General features: G+C 46.3%; 3 protein-coding genes across 5 annotated transcripts; 1 reads left to right on the forward strand and 2 right to left on the reverse strand.

The window, feature by feature from the left end:
* The first annotated feature begins 248 nt into the window (after positions 1–248).
* Positions 249–724, forward strand: LOC136537266 (auxin-responsive protein SAUR36-like). Its single transcript, XM_066529300.1, has 2 exons — positions 249–484; positions 592–724. Exons 1-2 carry the CDS (start codon positions 249–251, stop codon positions 722–724), a joined length of 369 nt encoding a protein of 122 aa, XP_066385397.1.
* Positions 725–1,856: 1,132 nt separating this feature from the next.
* On the reverse strand, positions 1,857–4,776 carry LOC136540123 (uncharacterized). 2 transcript variants are annotated; one of them, XR_010779867.1, is made up of 7 exons: positions 4,442–4,776; positions 3,353–3,499; positions 3,080–3,244; positions 2,831–2,978; positions 2,639–2,746; positions 2,457–2,537; positions 1,857–2,111 (listed from the first exon to the last, which is right to left on the reverse strand). XR_010779867.1 is itself a non-coding variant. In XM_066532123.1 (7 exons), the coding sequence occupies exons 2-5, from the start codon at positions 3,356–3,358 to the stop codon at positions 2,646–2,648; spliced, it is 420 nt and encodes a 139-aa protein (XP_066388220.1). In that variant the 5' UTR covers positions 3,359–3,750; positions 4,442–4,776; the 3' UTR covers positions 1,857–2,111; positions 2,457–2,537; positions 2,639–2,645. The 2 variants fall into 2 exon arrangements, 1 of the variants encoding a protein (XP_066388220.1); XM_066532123.1 differs by having other exon boundaries at positions 3,353–3,750.
* A 978-nt stretch (positions 4,777–5,754) lies between these two features.
* Positions 5,755–10,990, reverse strand: LOC136540124 (trihelix transcription factor ENAP1-like). Of its 2 annotated transcripts, XR_010779868.1 has the most exons (4): positions 10,108–10,990; positions 9,136–9,608; positions 8,525–9,048; positions 5,755–6,542 (listed from the first exon to the last, which is right to left on the reverse strand). XR_010779868.1 is itself a non-coding variant. In XM_066532124.1 (2 exons), exon 1 carries the CDS (start codon positions 10,894–10,896, stop codon positions 10,111–10,113), a length of 786 nt encoding a protein of 261 aa, XP_066388221.1. In that variant the 5' UTR covers positions 10,897–10,990; the 3' UTR covers positions 9,087–9,608; positions 10,108–10,110. The 2 variants fall into 2 exon arrangements, 1 of the variants encoding a protein (XP_066388221.1); XM_066532124.1 differs by lacking the exons at positions 5,755–6,542; positions 8,525–9,048 and having other exon boundaries at positions 9,087–9,608.
* Positions 10,991–12,601: the final 1,611 nt, after the last annotated feature.

Below are 12,601 nucleotides of genomic sequence, written 5' to 3' on the forward strand. Positions count from 1 at the left end.
GAATTGCAACCCGTTACTGTCAAAAAAAAATGTCTCACAGCACAATAGCTAGCCCACTAGCCTGGCCCTCACACTTCACGCTAGCCCCAATATTAGACATCGGGTCCTCATGAATTTTCCCCCAAATACATCGCTCACTCCAAACCAAGCATCATCCCACGTTATTGAACGCCCAGCTCTTTCCTTCAGCTATATATTCAAGGTCGAGTGGCCTCCAAACACCATCACTTGCAGCTTGACAAACAATCATGATCAGCACCAAGAGAATTGCTCGTCTGCTCAAGAAGTGGCAGAGGATGGCAGCAGAGGTCGATGAGTGCTGCACCTCCGTGGCAAGCAAGGGCCATTGCGTGGTTTACACTGCTGACGGCAAGAGGTTCGCGGTGCCATTGGCATTCGCCGAGCTCCCGCGGATGTCCCAAGAGGAGTTTGGCTTCACGAGTGATGGTCGAATCACGCTTCCTTGTGATGTTGCAGTCATGGAGTACGGCCCTATTCACTTATCCTTACGAGCCGTACTATTTTAGTGAATAAATATTGTTTTCTCTCACAATAAATTAGTAAATAATATTTTGAGTCATAACTTTTCAGCAAAGCGAACGAGGCCTACGCCATGTGCCTACTCAACAGAAGCGCCTATGTAGAGATAGAGAAGCAAGTATTCGGCCTGTTCGCTGGTTGGTTTCTGGGCTGGTTTGGACTGGCTGGTGCTGGTTTATTGTGAGAGAAAAATACTGTTGGCTGGCTGGTTTAGGCTGGTTGAAACCAACAAGCGAACAGGCTGATTGTGTGGCACCGCCAAGCCAGTATTGTGTGGCACCCATATCTAGGAGCTAGCCAGCAGGTTGTTGTTTGCAGTTCCTAGGGGTGTTTACGTCCTGTTCGTTTGGGCTTGTTTGGCTTATAAGTCATGACTAAAAGTACTGTTAGCTGATAAGCCATGACTTATAAGCTAAATACGACCAAGCGAACAGGCAATTGGTTTCCCCTCCTAATTTTTAGTCCATACCACGTCGGATATTTGGACACTAATTTAGAGTATTAAACATAGACTAATTACGAAACTAAATGCACAGATTGAGACTAATTTACGAGATGAATCTATCAAGTCTAATTAGTCTATGATTTGATAACGCGATGCTACAGTAAATATATGTTAATGATGGATTAATTAGACTTAATAAATCCATCCCATGGATTATTGACGGCTATAATTTATTTTATTATTATTATTTAAACACTCGATGTGACAGCCTATATGTGTGTAAAATAGTTCACTATAGGTAGTCTGTCACCTTGTCTGGGTTGGTTCGGTTTGCTGGGTCAGTTTGGGTTGGATGGTTCTAATTGGATCACTGGGGACCCGAAATCGAAGAAGAGTCGAAACTAGTCACAAAGCTTCAAAATTAGTAGTAACAAAACTTTTTAGAAAGGACTTCTGGAGAAGTTTTGAACTAAATCATGTACTCACGTCATGATTTCAATTAAATCAAAGAAAAAAATCCCCAAAACAAGAGAACGATGATGAGAAGCATAATGGCAGAAGAGCAATACACAACAAGAAATTTTTACTGTGAAGGTTCGGGACAAAATGAATCAGGTCCCACTACAATTGAAGCTACTATTTACGAAGAAACTTTCAAATTAGTACATCACAACCAAAACAAAGAGATCTGTTGAATTTGGGTGCAGACCGTTGGGAGGAAAAATCAGTAAAGCTCGTCAGCTCGACCACAGAGAAAGAAACTTTGCACTAACCTCCCTCCATCCATAGTTGCGGCTCCGTACACCGCACGTGTGCTCGGAGAAGCAGAACACACGGCCGGTGTACCGCCCAGTTAACATGTACCATATACTTCAGGGTAACACACTGAACTCTCAGACAGAAAATTAAGTGACATACAATACCAGCACAAGTCTTAATATAACCGTACCCACTTATATGTGCTCGAGAGAAAATCAAAGTAACAATACCGCTGTAACACTGCATAAACGCTGCTAGACAGAATACTAAATGCGTAAACGAAATCAGAGCAGATCTCGCTCCATACATCATTTTAGATACGTCTAGACATCATCCGCTCCTTGTATTGTCGTCCATTTGACGATCACTGCAGACAAATTACCATGAAATCATGTCATGCATAATAAAAAGAAAAAAAGACCAGGATTATAAATAGACAATTACAACAATGTCAAACGGCAATCAGAAGCATATATTCAGCGCTCAAATGAACATGAAAAGAAAACTAAAGGAACATAAAAATTTCACTGCATCTAGCAAAGATCAACAAAAAATGTGCACGACACTAAATGCACACAAACAAGAGGAAAAGGTGCTGCATAAATGCTCAAGTTTGCAAGAGAACCACCATTTCATATTTTGTACTGTCTATTGCAAAACATAAAGCACTGCAGTACGCAAGAATTTCTAATTTGAAAACACTGTCATTTACCTCTCCATTAGCCTTCGGTAGCTCAGATAGCAAAGGAGGCTTCGCTTCGAAGTCCTTGTCCTTGGCAACTGTTAAGCTAAGCTTCAACAGATAAACAATGCATGTCAGTGAACTTCCTGCACATACACACACAAAGAACAACTCACAAAAGCTAATGATGCTGCCCTTTTTTGCATTTCAACCTTGGTCTCATTTCCCCCGTTTCAGCTTCATCTTCTTCTGCAACTTATATTTCCTCTTCTTCTCCAACTTCTTTCTCTTCTTCACCAACTTGCTCTTCTTCTCCTCATCTGCATTATTGTTCTTTTCACTGTTACTGACTCTAGAAATAGTAAAGACCAATTAAATGTCACTAATAGGAGTGCCATTCCCACCAGCAGTTTCCTGAGCCAACTCTTCCTCAAGCTTGGTCAAAAGTGACACTGTACATCTGCGGATCTGACGAGAAACGTCGTACCCAGAGACACGAGGGTCTTCAGATATCAAGTACTGATGAAATAACTTAGCCTCGATTGCCAAACCCTTCAAAACATTATTTTACAATTGGTAACAAGAAGCTCGTCAGCATAAAATGAATGGACTACAATTTACGCAAGTAATGGTAGGTGCAGGCATATGCATACCAACATGGCGCCAGCTACAGCAGCAGCAGATTTAGAACCTTTGTAGAGCATAAGGTTTGAGGCAGACCGTCGGATCTGATTGCCAAAGGCGATCATTTCGGTGGTGTCCCAGTCAGAGCAACCCGTCAACAACTCAAAAATCAGGTCAGCCTCCTTTGCGATACACTTTGGAATCATCGTTAACATTTGGTGCAAGAAAAAAGGGGGTTAACATCACATATTGCTACTAGAATGAGGAACGTCACAGTTTGGTGTAGTTTGTAACAGGCATACCACCATGCCCGCAGCTGCAACAGAAGATTCACCCTCTGATCCGATCAGATGCTTTGCATGATTCTTGATATCTTTGCTCAAGTGGATGTCTTCAGGAGTGAGGTAATCTCAGCAGCGCCTGAGAAGATTTCTCTCAAGCTTGATACACTAGAAAGGATCGATAAGAAGTTAATTAGCAACCGAATCACTAAAACAAATAGGGCATGCAGCATGCAGGTCATTATATTCGGCAGCAACGCCTTCTCCAACTGTCTCAGGCTTCTGTTTGGCACAAAGAATGGCAACTTGGCCAGCATTGCGGATGAAATAGTCCCCGAGATATTTCTTGTAGTCACACCACTCAACCTGAATACTACTGTAGGCCACCAACCTGTCCCACCCCCAACCTCTCTCAAGATCTTATACCATGGGGGGCAGCAAAGAAATATTAATCAGATTCTATGATATAGTTAGCAGATACTGCGGGAAAGAAACGAAGGCACATCCAAAAATCTCAAATAGGAGAGACAGATACAGCATCGGCACAGGAGAATTCAAAAGGGCATGCATCTGTCAACAGACTAACTTTGCAGTAAATCAACTAACGATGTCTACTATATATGGTTTCAATCCAGCACCAGCCACATAAGCCAAGCAAATTCGGAATAAATTCCTGACCATAAAAAGACAAATCCACAGCCGCAACCTTAACAAGTGGCGGAGCTCTGCTTCCGGCGCGACTAGTGCCAATAATATCACATAGTTGGATCTCCGCCAGAATAAGAACCTCCCGCTCCTCTCCTCTTCCAGCCTGTTCAGTCAGAACAGTATTTTTCTCTCACACCAGCACCAGCCGAACAGGATGTTCCACGGTTTCTCTCCTGCTCGCCCTCGCCCCGTCTCCGGCCGCGCCCCCAAGCCCATACCCCTCACATCCGGCTGCCCACCGCCGCCAGCTCCCGATCAGACACCACCTCTCCTAAGGCCAATAAACACCGGAACCGCCCGCCATCCCAAACACTGAAACCCTATCCCGGCGGAGACTCGATTGCAGTTAATTATGACCTAGTATCAAAGAAAATGTGAAGAAAACAACAAAGAAATTCGCACCTGCGTATCGGAATATATAAGTCGGCGGCACAACCGGATCTGGGTCGACCTCCGCCACATTTTCAATCCACTCCAACGCATAAGATCGACGTCTGTCACCAGGGGGCATATCACCGGGGTAGACGAGGGAAATCTCACCCATCCCAGGGTCAGTTTGGGCTCCTCGCTTCTCTCCGGAAGGCGGACTTGCGTTCTAGGGTTTCCTAGATGGAAAGAGGCAGAAGGGAATGGGTAAAGCGAAGGAGGCGGCGTAGACGAGGGAGATGCCGAGCAAGGGGACGAGAGGGGAGGCGGCGGTCGGGGGGAGAGGAGGCGGCGGTTGGGGCCTTGGGGGAGGCCGGGAGGGAAGGGAAGGGGCGTTAAGGGTTTTTTTTTATTCAATCAAAAAGGGGAGTTAAGGTTGGGGATGTCGGGCTGGGCTGGGCTGGTGATTGTGGCCTTGTGATATGCGGTGGTAGGTCCTTATGCGGGAACATAACGTCACTCGGCCCACGTACAAAATGTCCCAGGTAAAGTGGACTGGACCAAATTAGTAACAAGCCAGCCCATTGATGTATCATGCGTCTCACCCTCTGCGGCTCAGCGTACCAATCACCTGAGCTGCCGAGCATATGGCACTCGCGCGGTCGCGCCCTGTAAAGGGTTTTTTTACCGGCTTCAGGAGCGGCCGGTAAAATCTCAAGCCTCTTAAAAAATATGCTCTTACAGTGATTTGGGGTGAGATGGAGTCAAAAAAAAAAAGTAATTTCTCCCGGCTCCTCCTTCAGACCCCTAAAAACATGTTCTCACAGGGAAGCCATTTTGCCAAACGGTTTACCAAAACCGCTTCAGCTTCACCGGTGGAACTGTTCGTGGAGCTGAAAAAAAAATGGCTTCATTAGTAAAGTGAAGCCCTGCCAAACAGGACCTAAATCTTGGATTCGCCAGATATATCGATGGTTTTAATGTTTTACCAGATAAATGCCCGCGTTGCATGGATTTAATCTTTTTAAATAATAATAATAATAAGTTAATAAATAATTTTGTATTAGAAACCCTAACCTATTTTTGAATCCAGTCATGTTTTTTATTTAATTATTTACCAATCGAAACCATATTCTCTTTCTATGCACTCCTCACATCATTCTCCTCTTTTCCACTCTGGACAATCATATAGAAAATAATAAGAGATATTAATGTGGCATAACAAAGATAACTAAAATATGAAATTAAACCTTGGATGATTATACTAATGGTGAATGAAGACTGTGTCAGTGGAGGACGTGGCAATTTCATTCTCCAGTTGTTTCTAGTTCTTGAGCCAACAGCCTGGGCGTCTAGTTCATGAGCAGCATTCCGTTATGCTAAAATGGTAATGGGGATTCCTCAGTGTGAAAAAAATGAGCAGCAGATGTCTTGTGCTTGTTTTTGAGTTGCACGAAGTGACGAAGACTCGCAGTCGTGCTAGCCGGTGGATCGATCAATTGATCAGGATCGGCGCTTGGTGGAAGTCGGAACAGTGGAAGCCTCAAACCGTGGAATACTGGAATTGAATGGCAGTTACAAACGCAACGCAAATGGTCTTCCAAACCAACTTGCACGTTGCGTCTGGGCCTGGGTTTCCAGCAAACTAACATATGGCCCAATAGGCCCAGTCAGGCCAGTTAGCTCGTCGCAACGACTGCGACGACTCATCTTCCTCCTTGCAAAACAGACATCGGCCATGGCAGAGCTCTCAGCGTCTCGCCCAGGCAGTCCGCAGGGACAAAGGGGTTCACCGGAGGGTAGGTCTGGCGGCTGCCTGAGCTCACCTTATTGGTGGATCCGCCCCTGGTTCGACCCCGACGACGGCGTCCGCCTCCACATATTCGAGAACGCCCCCATCAAGAACCGGAGCCGCCGGTCGGTGCCCGCGGGCTACAGATGCAACGCGTTCGGTTTTGCGGCGGCGTCCGCGCCGACCGTGGAGCTCTGCCGGCTGCTGGTGGAAGCTAAGGCGCGGTCGTCGTGCGAGGGGTACGCCGTACACGGGAGGGACGGAGGGGCGAGCGGGACAAAGGGAGAACCCGCAGGCAGTTATCTTCAGTAATTTTCGTATTCCTGTCGATCGATGTGTCCAGATCTATAATAAAAAGTTATGTATTTAAAAAAAATAGTCTATAAGTTAAAACAAAACGAGTATAATATAAAATAAATATTATTAAATTAATTATGAAAACACTTTTATAATAAAATTAGTTGCAGTATAAATGATAATATAATTTACTATAAACTTGATTAAAGTTATATCAGTTTGACATGTACAAATTTTATAGTTATTTCTTCAGTGGACGGAGGGTGCAATTATTATTGGTAGATTCAAACATGACATTGGCACACGGCACCCACCTGTTGCATGTGTGATGCAATGCGAGCGAAGCAGATACAAATATTGGGTCAGTTCGCTGGTCTGGATTCATCCAGCCAGCCGATCCTCCTCATAGTTCACTATTCATTAAACAAGTCGAACAATGTTTTTCTCTCACAACAAATCAGATGGAATAGTGTTTTTAGCCAAGTTTCAGACCAGCGAACGGGACCATTAAGAGCATCTCAAGAATCACCATGTTCGCTCGTTGGTTTCAGCCGGGCTTATTCAACCAGTCAACAGTGTTTTTCTCTCACAACAAACCAACATCAGCCAGCCCAAACCAGTCCATAAACCAACCAGCGAACACGCCGATTATTTAGAGAGCCATCTTCATAAAAATTGTTTTCTATACATTTTTATCTTCAAACAGCTTTTCTATATCTTGTGCACACTCTAGAGAGCTATTTTCGCTATCTTTGGCTAGTGAGAAATCCAAAATAAAGGGTGACAATATTTGGATAACCACTTAAAGAAGTTCAGCCTGTTCGCTTGGTCGTATTTGGCTTATCAACCAACGAACAATATTCTTGTCTCACACCAAACCAGCCAACAGTACTTTAGCCATAACTTATAAGCCAAACAAGCCAAAACAAACATGGCGATTGTTGGAGGGTATTTTTTATTAAAATATATACTCCTAATAATTAGGAAGGATATAAAGAGTCTTGAAGTTGCTCTAATGCCACACTACGAGTTAGCCTTCCATGACCATTTCGAGAGAAAAAAACTCCACAAAGTAGAAGCGCCCGCGGATGCATCACATTTATTTTGTACTCCCTCCTTTATAAATTATAAGATATTTTGACTTTTTTAGATACGCTGCTCTTGCTATATATCTAAATATAGTGTATATCTAAATGTATAGCAAAACTACGTATCTAGAAAAGCCAAAACATCTTATAGTTTGGAATGGAGCGAATACGTGTGAGGCTCACTTGGTCACGAGGCGTGGCATTGCAATTCAGGTTCCACAACCCAACCTCAGCGGCGTCCAGCATGGGGGGTGAGGGTGGCGGCGCTCCCCGCCGGTGACCGGCCAAAACGACTCTTGCGAACCGCGCGGCGGAAGAAGGGTAGGCATGCTTTATTTCATGCACGTTCACAGCCTCACGGTCACGGGCTACCGCCCCCGCGCGCCGCGAATTGCCATTTTGTGTCAGCAGTGGCTTGTGGAGTGTGCATGCCCAGCCGTCGTGCCACCATGTTTGACGTGTGGTCTGTGCTTGTTCGTTGATGCAGACTTACAACAGTTCTTATTGCCCCTTTGACCTTTTTTGGCTCCATTGCCGTATCCGATTCAACCATTGATACATATTTGTTCTCCTCTTTAAAAAAGGAACTTTCAAGCTTGGTTTGGCGAGTCGTACGAGATCGTATTTACATACTTATAAACTTAGCCTCTTGAAGTGTATCTGATATATATATAAATAATTTTGGGTGTGTCGACTCTCTATTCATGTATTTTATTATACATGGTATGTATATGTATTTATTTATATAATAATAAATACCTATAGTGCAAGTGATAAGAGATAATATGAAAGATTTTCTTATTTTTCTTGATTTTCTCAAGATTTTAAACCTGTCCTGATAAACTTTGATACGTTGATCTCGATATATAGAAAAGAAAATCTCTACATATCTCTATATATCCATATATTATGTACATTATAATATATACATATAATACGTACGTCTGTTCGGAATTTCGGATTTAGGAGGACGCGAGACGTCGCGCGCGCGTTGAGTGACCACGCCCGAGGGGCAGCGCAGGGTTAGCTCGGCGAAGCCTCTGTATTTGTTGCCCGGGAGGCCGCGACGCTGAGTTGCGACGAAGGACGGACGGCAAGCAAGGAGGAAGTGGTGGTTGACGACGCCGATGGCTGCGCGATGAGTCTGCATTCGTGCGACACTTCGTGATCGCCCGATCGGCATTTGTGTGGTACTGTTCAATCGTCAAAGCTTCCATGTTGTGTTGTGACCACTGAATGCAGGGGCAATTCAGTGGTCCGTAAAACAATGGTTAATCGGAACTCAAATGAATTGTAAAAAGATTATATGGAATCTATAAGATCTCACTCAGTTACATTGAAAAACAGGCTTTTAATTATATTGGAAAATATATATGCTATGAACTCTGAATCACCCTCACCCTGAAAATTCTGAAACGTCTAGTATCTGTTTGTGATCGATCTTGCACCGCTGTTCTGCTGCTCTGCTGGGAAACCGTTATCGCCTGTCAGCCTTTCCCAATCATTAGAATGATGAATGAATAATAATGGCAGAGAAGAGAAAAAGTACAAACTCCGTAACATGCACCACTGCGCCAGAAGCACGTTGCCAATCATTAGCAGAGTGATGATCACAGGCAGAGCAACATAATCATAAGAACTATAGCATCAGACGAAGTATCCAAGATATCATATGTAATGGATAATCAGAACGTCTCGAAACCGAGCAGCCGAACAGCTGTAAACCAAGAGGGATTACAGCTGTAGTTACCAAAGTGAAGCCTGAATAGCTAACATTAACAAAGACACTTTTCAGGCTATTAAGCCTCTCCCCTTTTCAGTTGCTGCAGACCCGCAATCAGTGAACTTAAAAAATCTCACCATGTGCTATCCTATATCTGGCTAAGCTTTTCCTGTAACCTAAACCGATTTAACTTTTCAGAAGAACATCACATCAAGTGACTTGTATCTCCATGATGCGATCGTCTCTTTGAGAAAAATATAGGCTGGAATTGGCTACCTTGGCCAGCCTGTTATCCAAATCCCTCTGCAAAAGAGAACAAAGACAACGAAAGTGTCAGGGAGTTGTATCTTCTGAAAGATTGAACGGTCAGACGTGATTAACTTCTCATGCATTCACACAAATAAACAGATTATTATCACTCCATTTCTGAACAACAACAAACGCTTATGGAAGTATGAATCCTGTAATCTATTGGCAAGAGGTGCGACATGACATTGCTTGCATAATGAGTAGTTTGATCAGAAACACCAGCATTGCATGTTTAATATCCTGTACTACATACCAAACGATCTGAGTAACCAATTCGATGTCCATTGTGGAAATTAAGAATGTCTACCAAATTGAATGATCATGTGTTAGTTGGTGTTGTCATAGTGAAGTGGAAATTTCTAGCCGCGCTGCCTCACAATTCCAACATGAACCAACGATTATCGAACATGAATTCCGCAATAATCATTTATACGTGACCTGCTCCGCTAGCACAAGCACGCGTTTAATAACCAGAACAAAAACCATAACTCACCAACTAGAAGTCGCCGCCGGCGCCATCGACACCGACGGAGGTGGTGACGGCGACGTCGACGAGGAGCCGCATACGCTCGATCTCGAGATCACGCATCGCCTCCAGGCGCCGCTCCTCCAGCCGCGCCGCCTCCTTCTGCTTCGCCGCCTCCACCCGCTCGTACGTCCCGGCAAGCCTATCCAGAGCCGCTGCCACTTCCGTGCAGCTCCTCCCGCCGCCTTCAGGGTGCTCCCCGGAGGCGGCGTTCAACGGCGACAGCGCCACCGCCGTCCTCGGCCGCTTGGGCACCGGCGGCCAGTAGCGGGGCAGAGGAGCCCCGCCGCTCGCCTTCTCGTCGTCTTCCTCGTCGTCGTCGTCGTCGTCCTCCTCCTCCTCCTCCTTAACCTTCACCTTCGTCGTTTTGGCGCCGAGACGGTGCGCGAACCCTGGAGGCGCGGAGGGGGCGAGGTGCAGCAGCCCGCGGAGGCGGTCGAGCCACCCCGAGACCGGCAGCGGCGTCGGCGGGGCCCCCTTGGGCCTGGAGCCCTCGGCCCTGAGGCGCTTCTTGAGATAATCCAGGCGGTTCTTGCACTGGTCGACGGTGCGCGGCGCCCGGCCGGCCGCGGCGCGGCGGGAGGTGACGGCGTCGGCGCAGGCCCGCCAGTCGGCGGGGCGGAGCGCGCCGCCGCGCGCGCGGAGGTGGCGCGGGCCCCACGCGTCGAGCAGCGCGGACGTCTCCCCGTCGCTCCACGGCTCGGGCGTCCACGCCGGCGGCGGCGGGGGCGGGCGGCGGCGCAACGACGACGACATCCGCGCTGGCGGACGACGGGCGGGCGGAGAGAGGCTGGTTCGAGAGGGAGGCGAGGCGAGGCGAGTCCGGTTGGGTGCGGTCGTGAGGAGCGTGTGATGTTTGTGCTGCTGCTCGATCGGTCGCGTCGCGTCCACCCATAACAACTGCGAGGTTCCGTCGTACGCGTGGGTGGATGATGCGTGCATCCACGGCTCGGCACGGCACGGTGCAGGGTGGGTGGGCTCGGGTGCGGTCACGCTCACGTTCACGCTGAGGTTTTTGCTGGATCGGGCTGGGTTGGCTTCCGTTGGTGCCTTGGTGGCTTGGTTGGCTTGGTGCTGTGCGGCCACGGGCTTGTTTCGCCGCGGCAACTTCTGGCGCAAGTGCGCAACGGGCGGCCGGCGCGCCGCGCGCGTCTGCGGGAGTCGACGGTGCGGCGAGGTCGAACTGCTGTTGAGTTAGGTAGCCCAAGGCGCGGTGCTTCGGCTGCAAAACGCCGCGTTGCACGCGTCATGGAAAATGGAAGACAAGCTGAGGACTACGGCTGAATCGCTGAGGGCGTAACGCTCTTCCTTTCCTCCGTGCCTTCACGCATTGCGGTGGTCGTATGTATGTTCGATTTCTGCTGCCAGTGCAGTAGAAAATCACGGGAGTATATTATGGCCGGATCAGTCACCTAGGAAACCAACCCTCCTCATAGAAGAACTGTTCTATGCCCAAAGGCAACTGGAAACAAGTACTAGGAGTAGTAATCTTCTAAAATGATTGGACACTAGTAGAAAGGCGCGCGCATTCGCGCGCTCGTGCAGAGAAAAATGAGTGCTACGATGTGTTATGAAGCACTTTATCCAGTAGCCCAAGAACTAAACCTTACAATGACATAAGAAATAATCAAGCCCAGTGCATACACTATGTTTAACAATGCACATTTATTCAGCAAAGGTTAACTGAGAAACAGGACTATATTATTACAGAAACGCAACACCAGTGGTGGCACAACAGAGCATGTCATTTGTGTCTAAGCAATGAAGACATATTAAATGAACGAAAAAATAAATCCATTCCTACATTTTATTATGTTTGCCAAGAAGAATTACACAATTGAAGTGGTTGGGTTAAACAAGAACTCATCATACTGTCCTAGCTGGCTGTTCTTGCTGCCACCATTTCTCCATCTGCTTGCCTAGCAACAATCAGAACTCATAGGTCCGAAAAGAAAACCAATTACATGCAAATACCTAGAACATGTACTGTCGGCGTCCAATAGACAATAATAAGAGAAAAAAAACTTTCGTAAAAAAGTTTCAGATGGCAACAATCTGAGGGTTTTGTAGCATAGGAAGCTAACACCTTGTCCATCCTGCAAAAACACTGTCCGGTTTCCCCTTCTCTAGGTGTCCACTGTAAGTCATGAACAAACTATCCAACATATCAGGGGCAATCTAAAAATGGACATCCTACTCTGTTATTCAAAGTAGAGTTAACCTACAACCACATAATTTTAGGCTAGGCATATTTCATATTTTTGTTGCACAGAAGGTGTGACAGAACCGCCCAATTTATACAAGATCAAGTGTGGTTGTCCCCGTTAACATGTTGACACACCCATACTTTCACTCATATAAACCCGTTAGTCCGCCGAGTGTCCCGAAAGACCTCGGTAAATCAACATCACAACCAAGATCACAATATAGGAAGCATATATAGAAAGAATTGCTTTTATAA

The sequence above is a fragment of the Miscanthus floridulus genome, chromosome 2 (genome assembly GCF_019320115.1).
Source record: "Miscanthus floridulus cultivar M001 chromosome 2, ASM1932011v1, whole genome shotgun sequence".
Taxonomy (NCBI): Eukaryota; Viridiplantae; Streptophyta; class Magnoliopsida; order Poales; family Poaceae; genus Miscanthus; species Miscanthus floridulus.

Coding starts and splice junctions, on each gene's coding strand:
- LOC136537266 (XM_066529300.1), top strand. CDS start 249: ATGATCAGCACCAAGAGAATTGCTCGTCTGCTCAAGAAGTGGCAGAGG. Junction 485..591: donor TGTGATGTTGCAGTCATGGA/GTACGGCCCTAT, acceptor ATAACTTTTCAG/CAAAGCGAACGAGGCCTACG.
- LOC136540123 (XM_066532123.1), bottom strand. Junction 2,979..3,079: donor CTGTAGCTGGCGCCATGTTG/GTATGCATATGC, acceptor AATGTTTTGAAG/GGTTTGGCAATCGAGGCTAA. Junction 2,747..2,830: donor GTTGGCTCAGGAAACTGCTG/GTGGGAATGGCA, acceptor ACAATAATGCAG/ATGAGGAGAAGAAGAGCAAG.
- LOC136540124 (XM_066532124.1), bottom strand. CDS start 10,896: ATGTCGTCGTCGTTGCGCCGCCGCCCGCCCCCGCCGCCGCCGGCGTGG.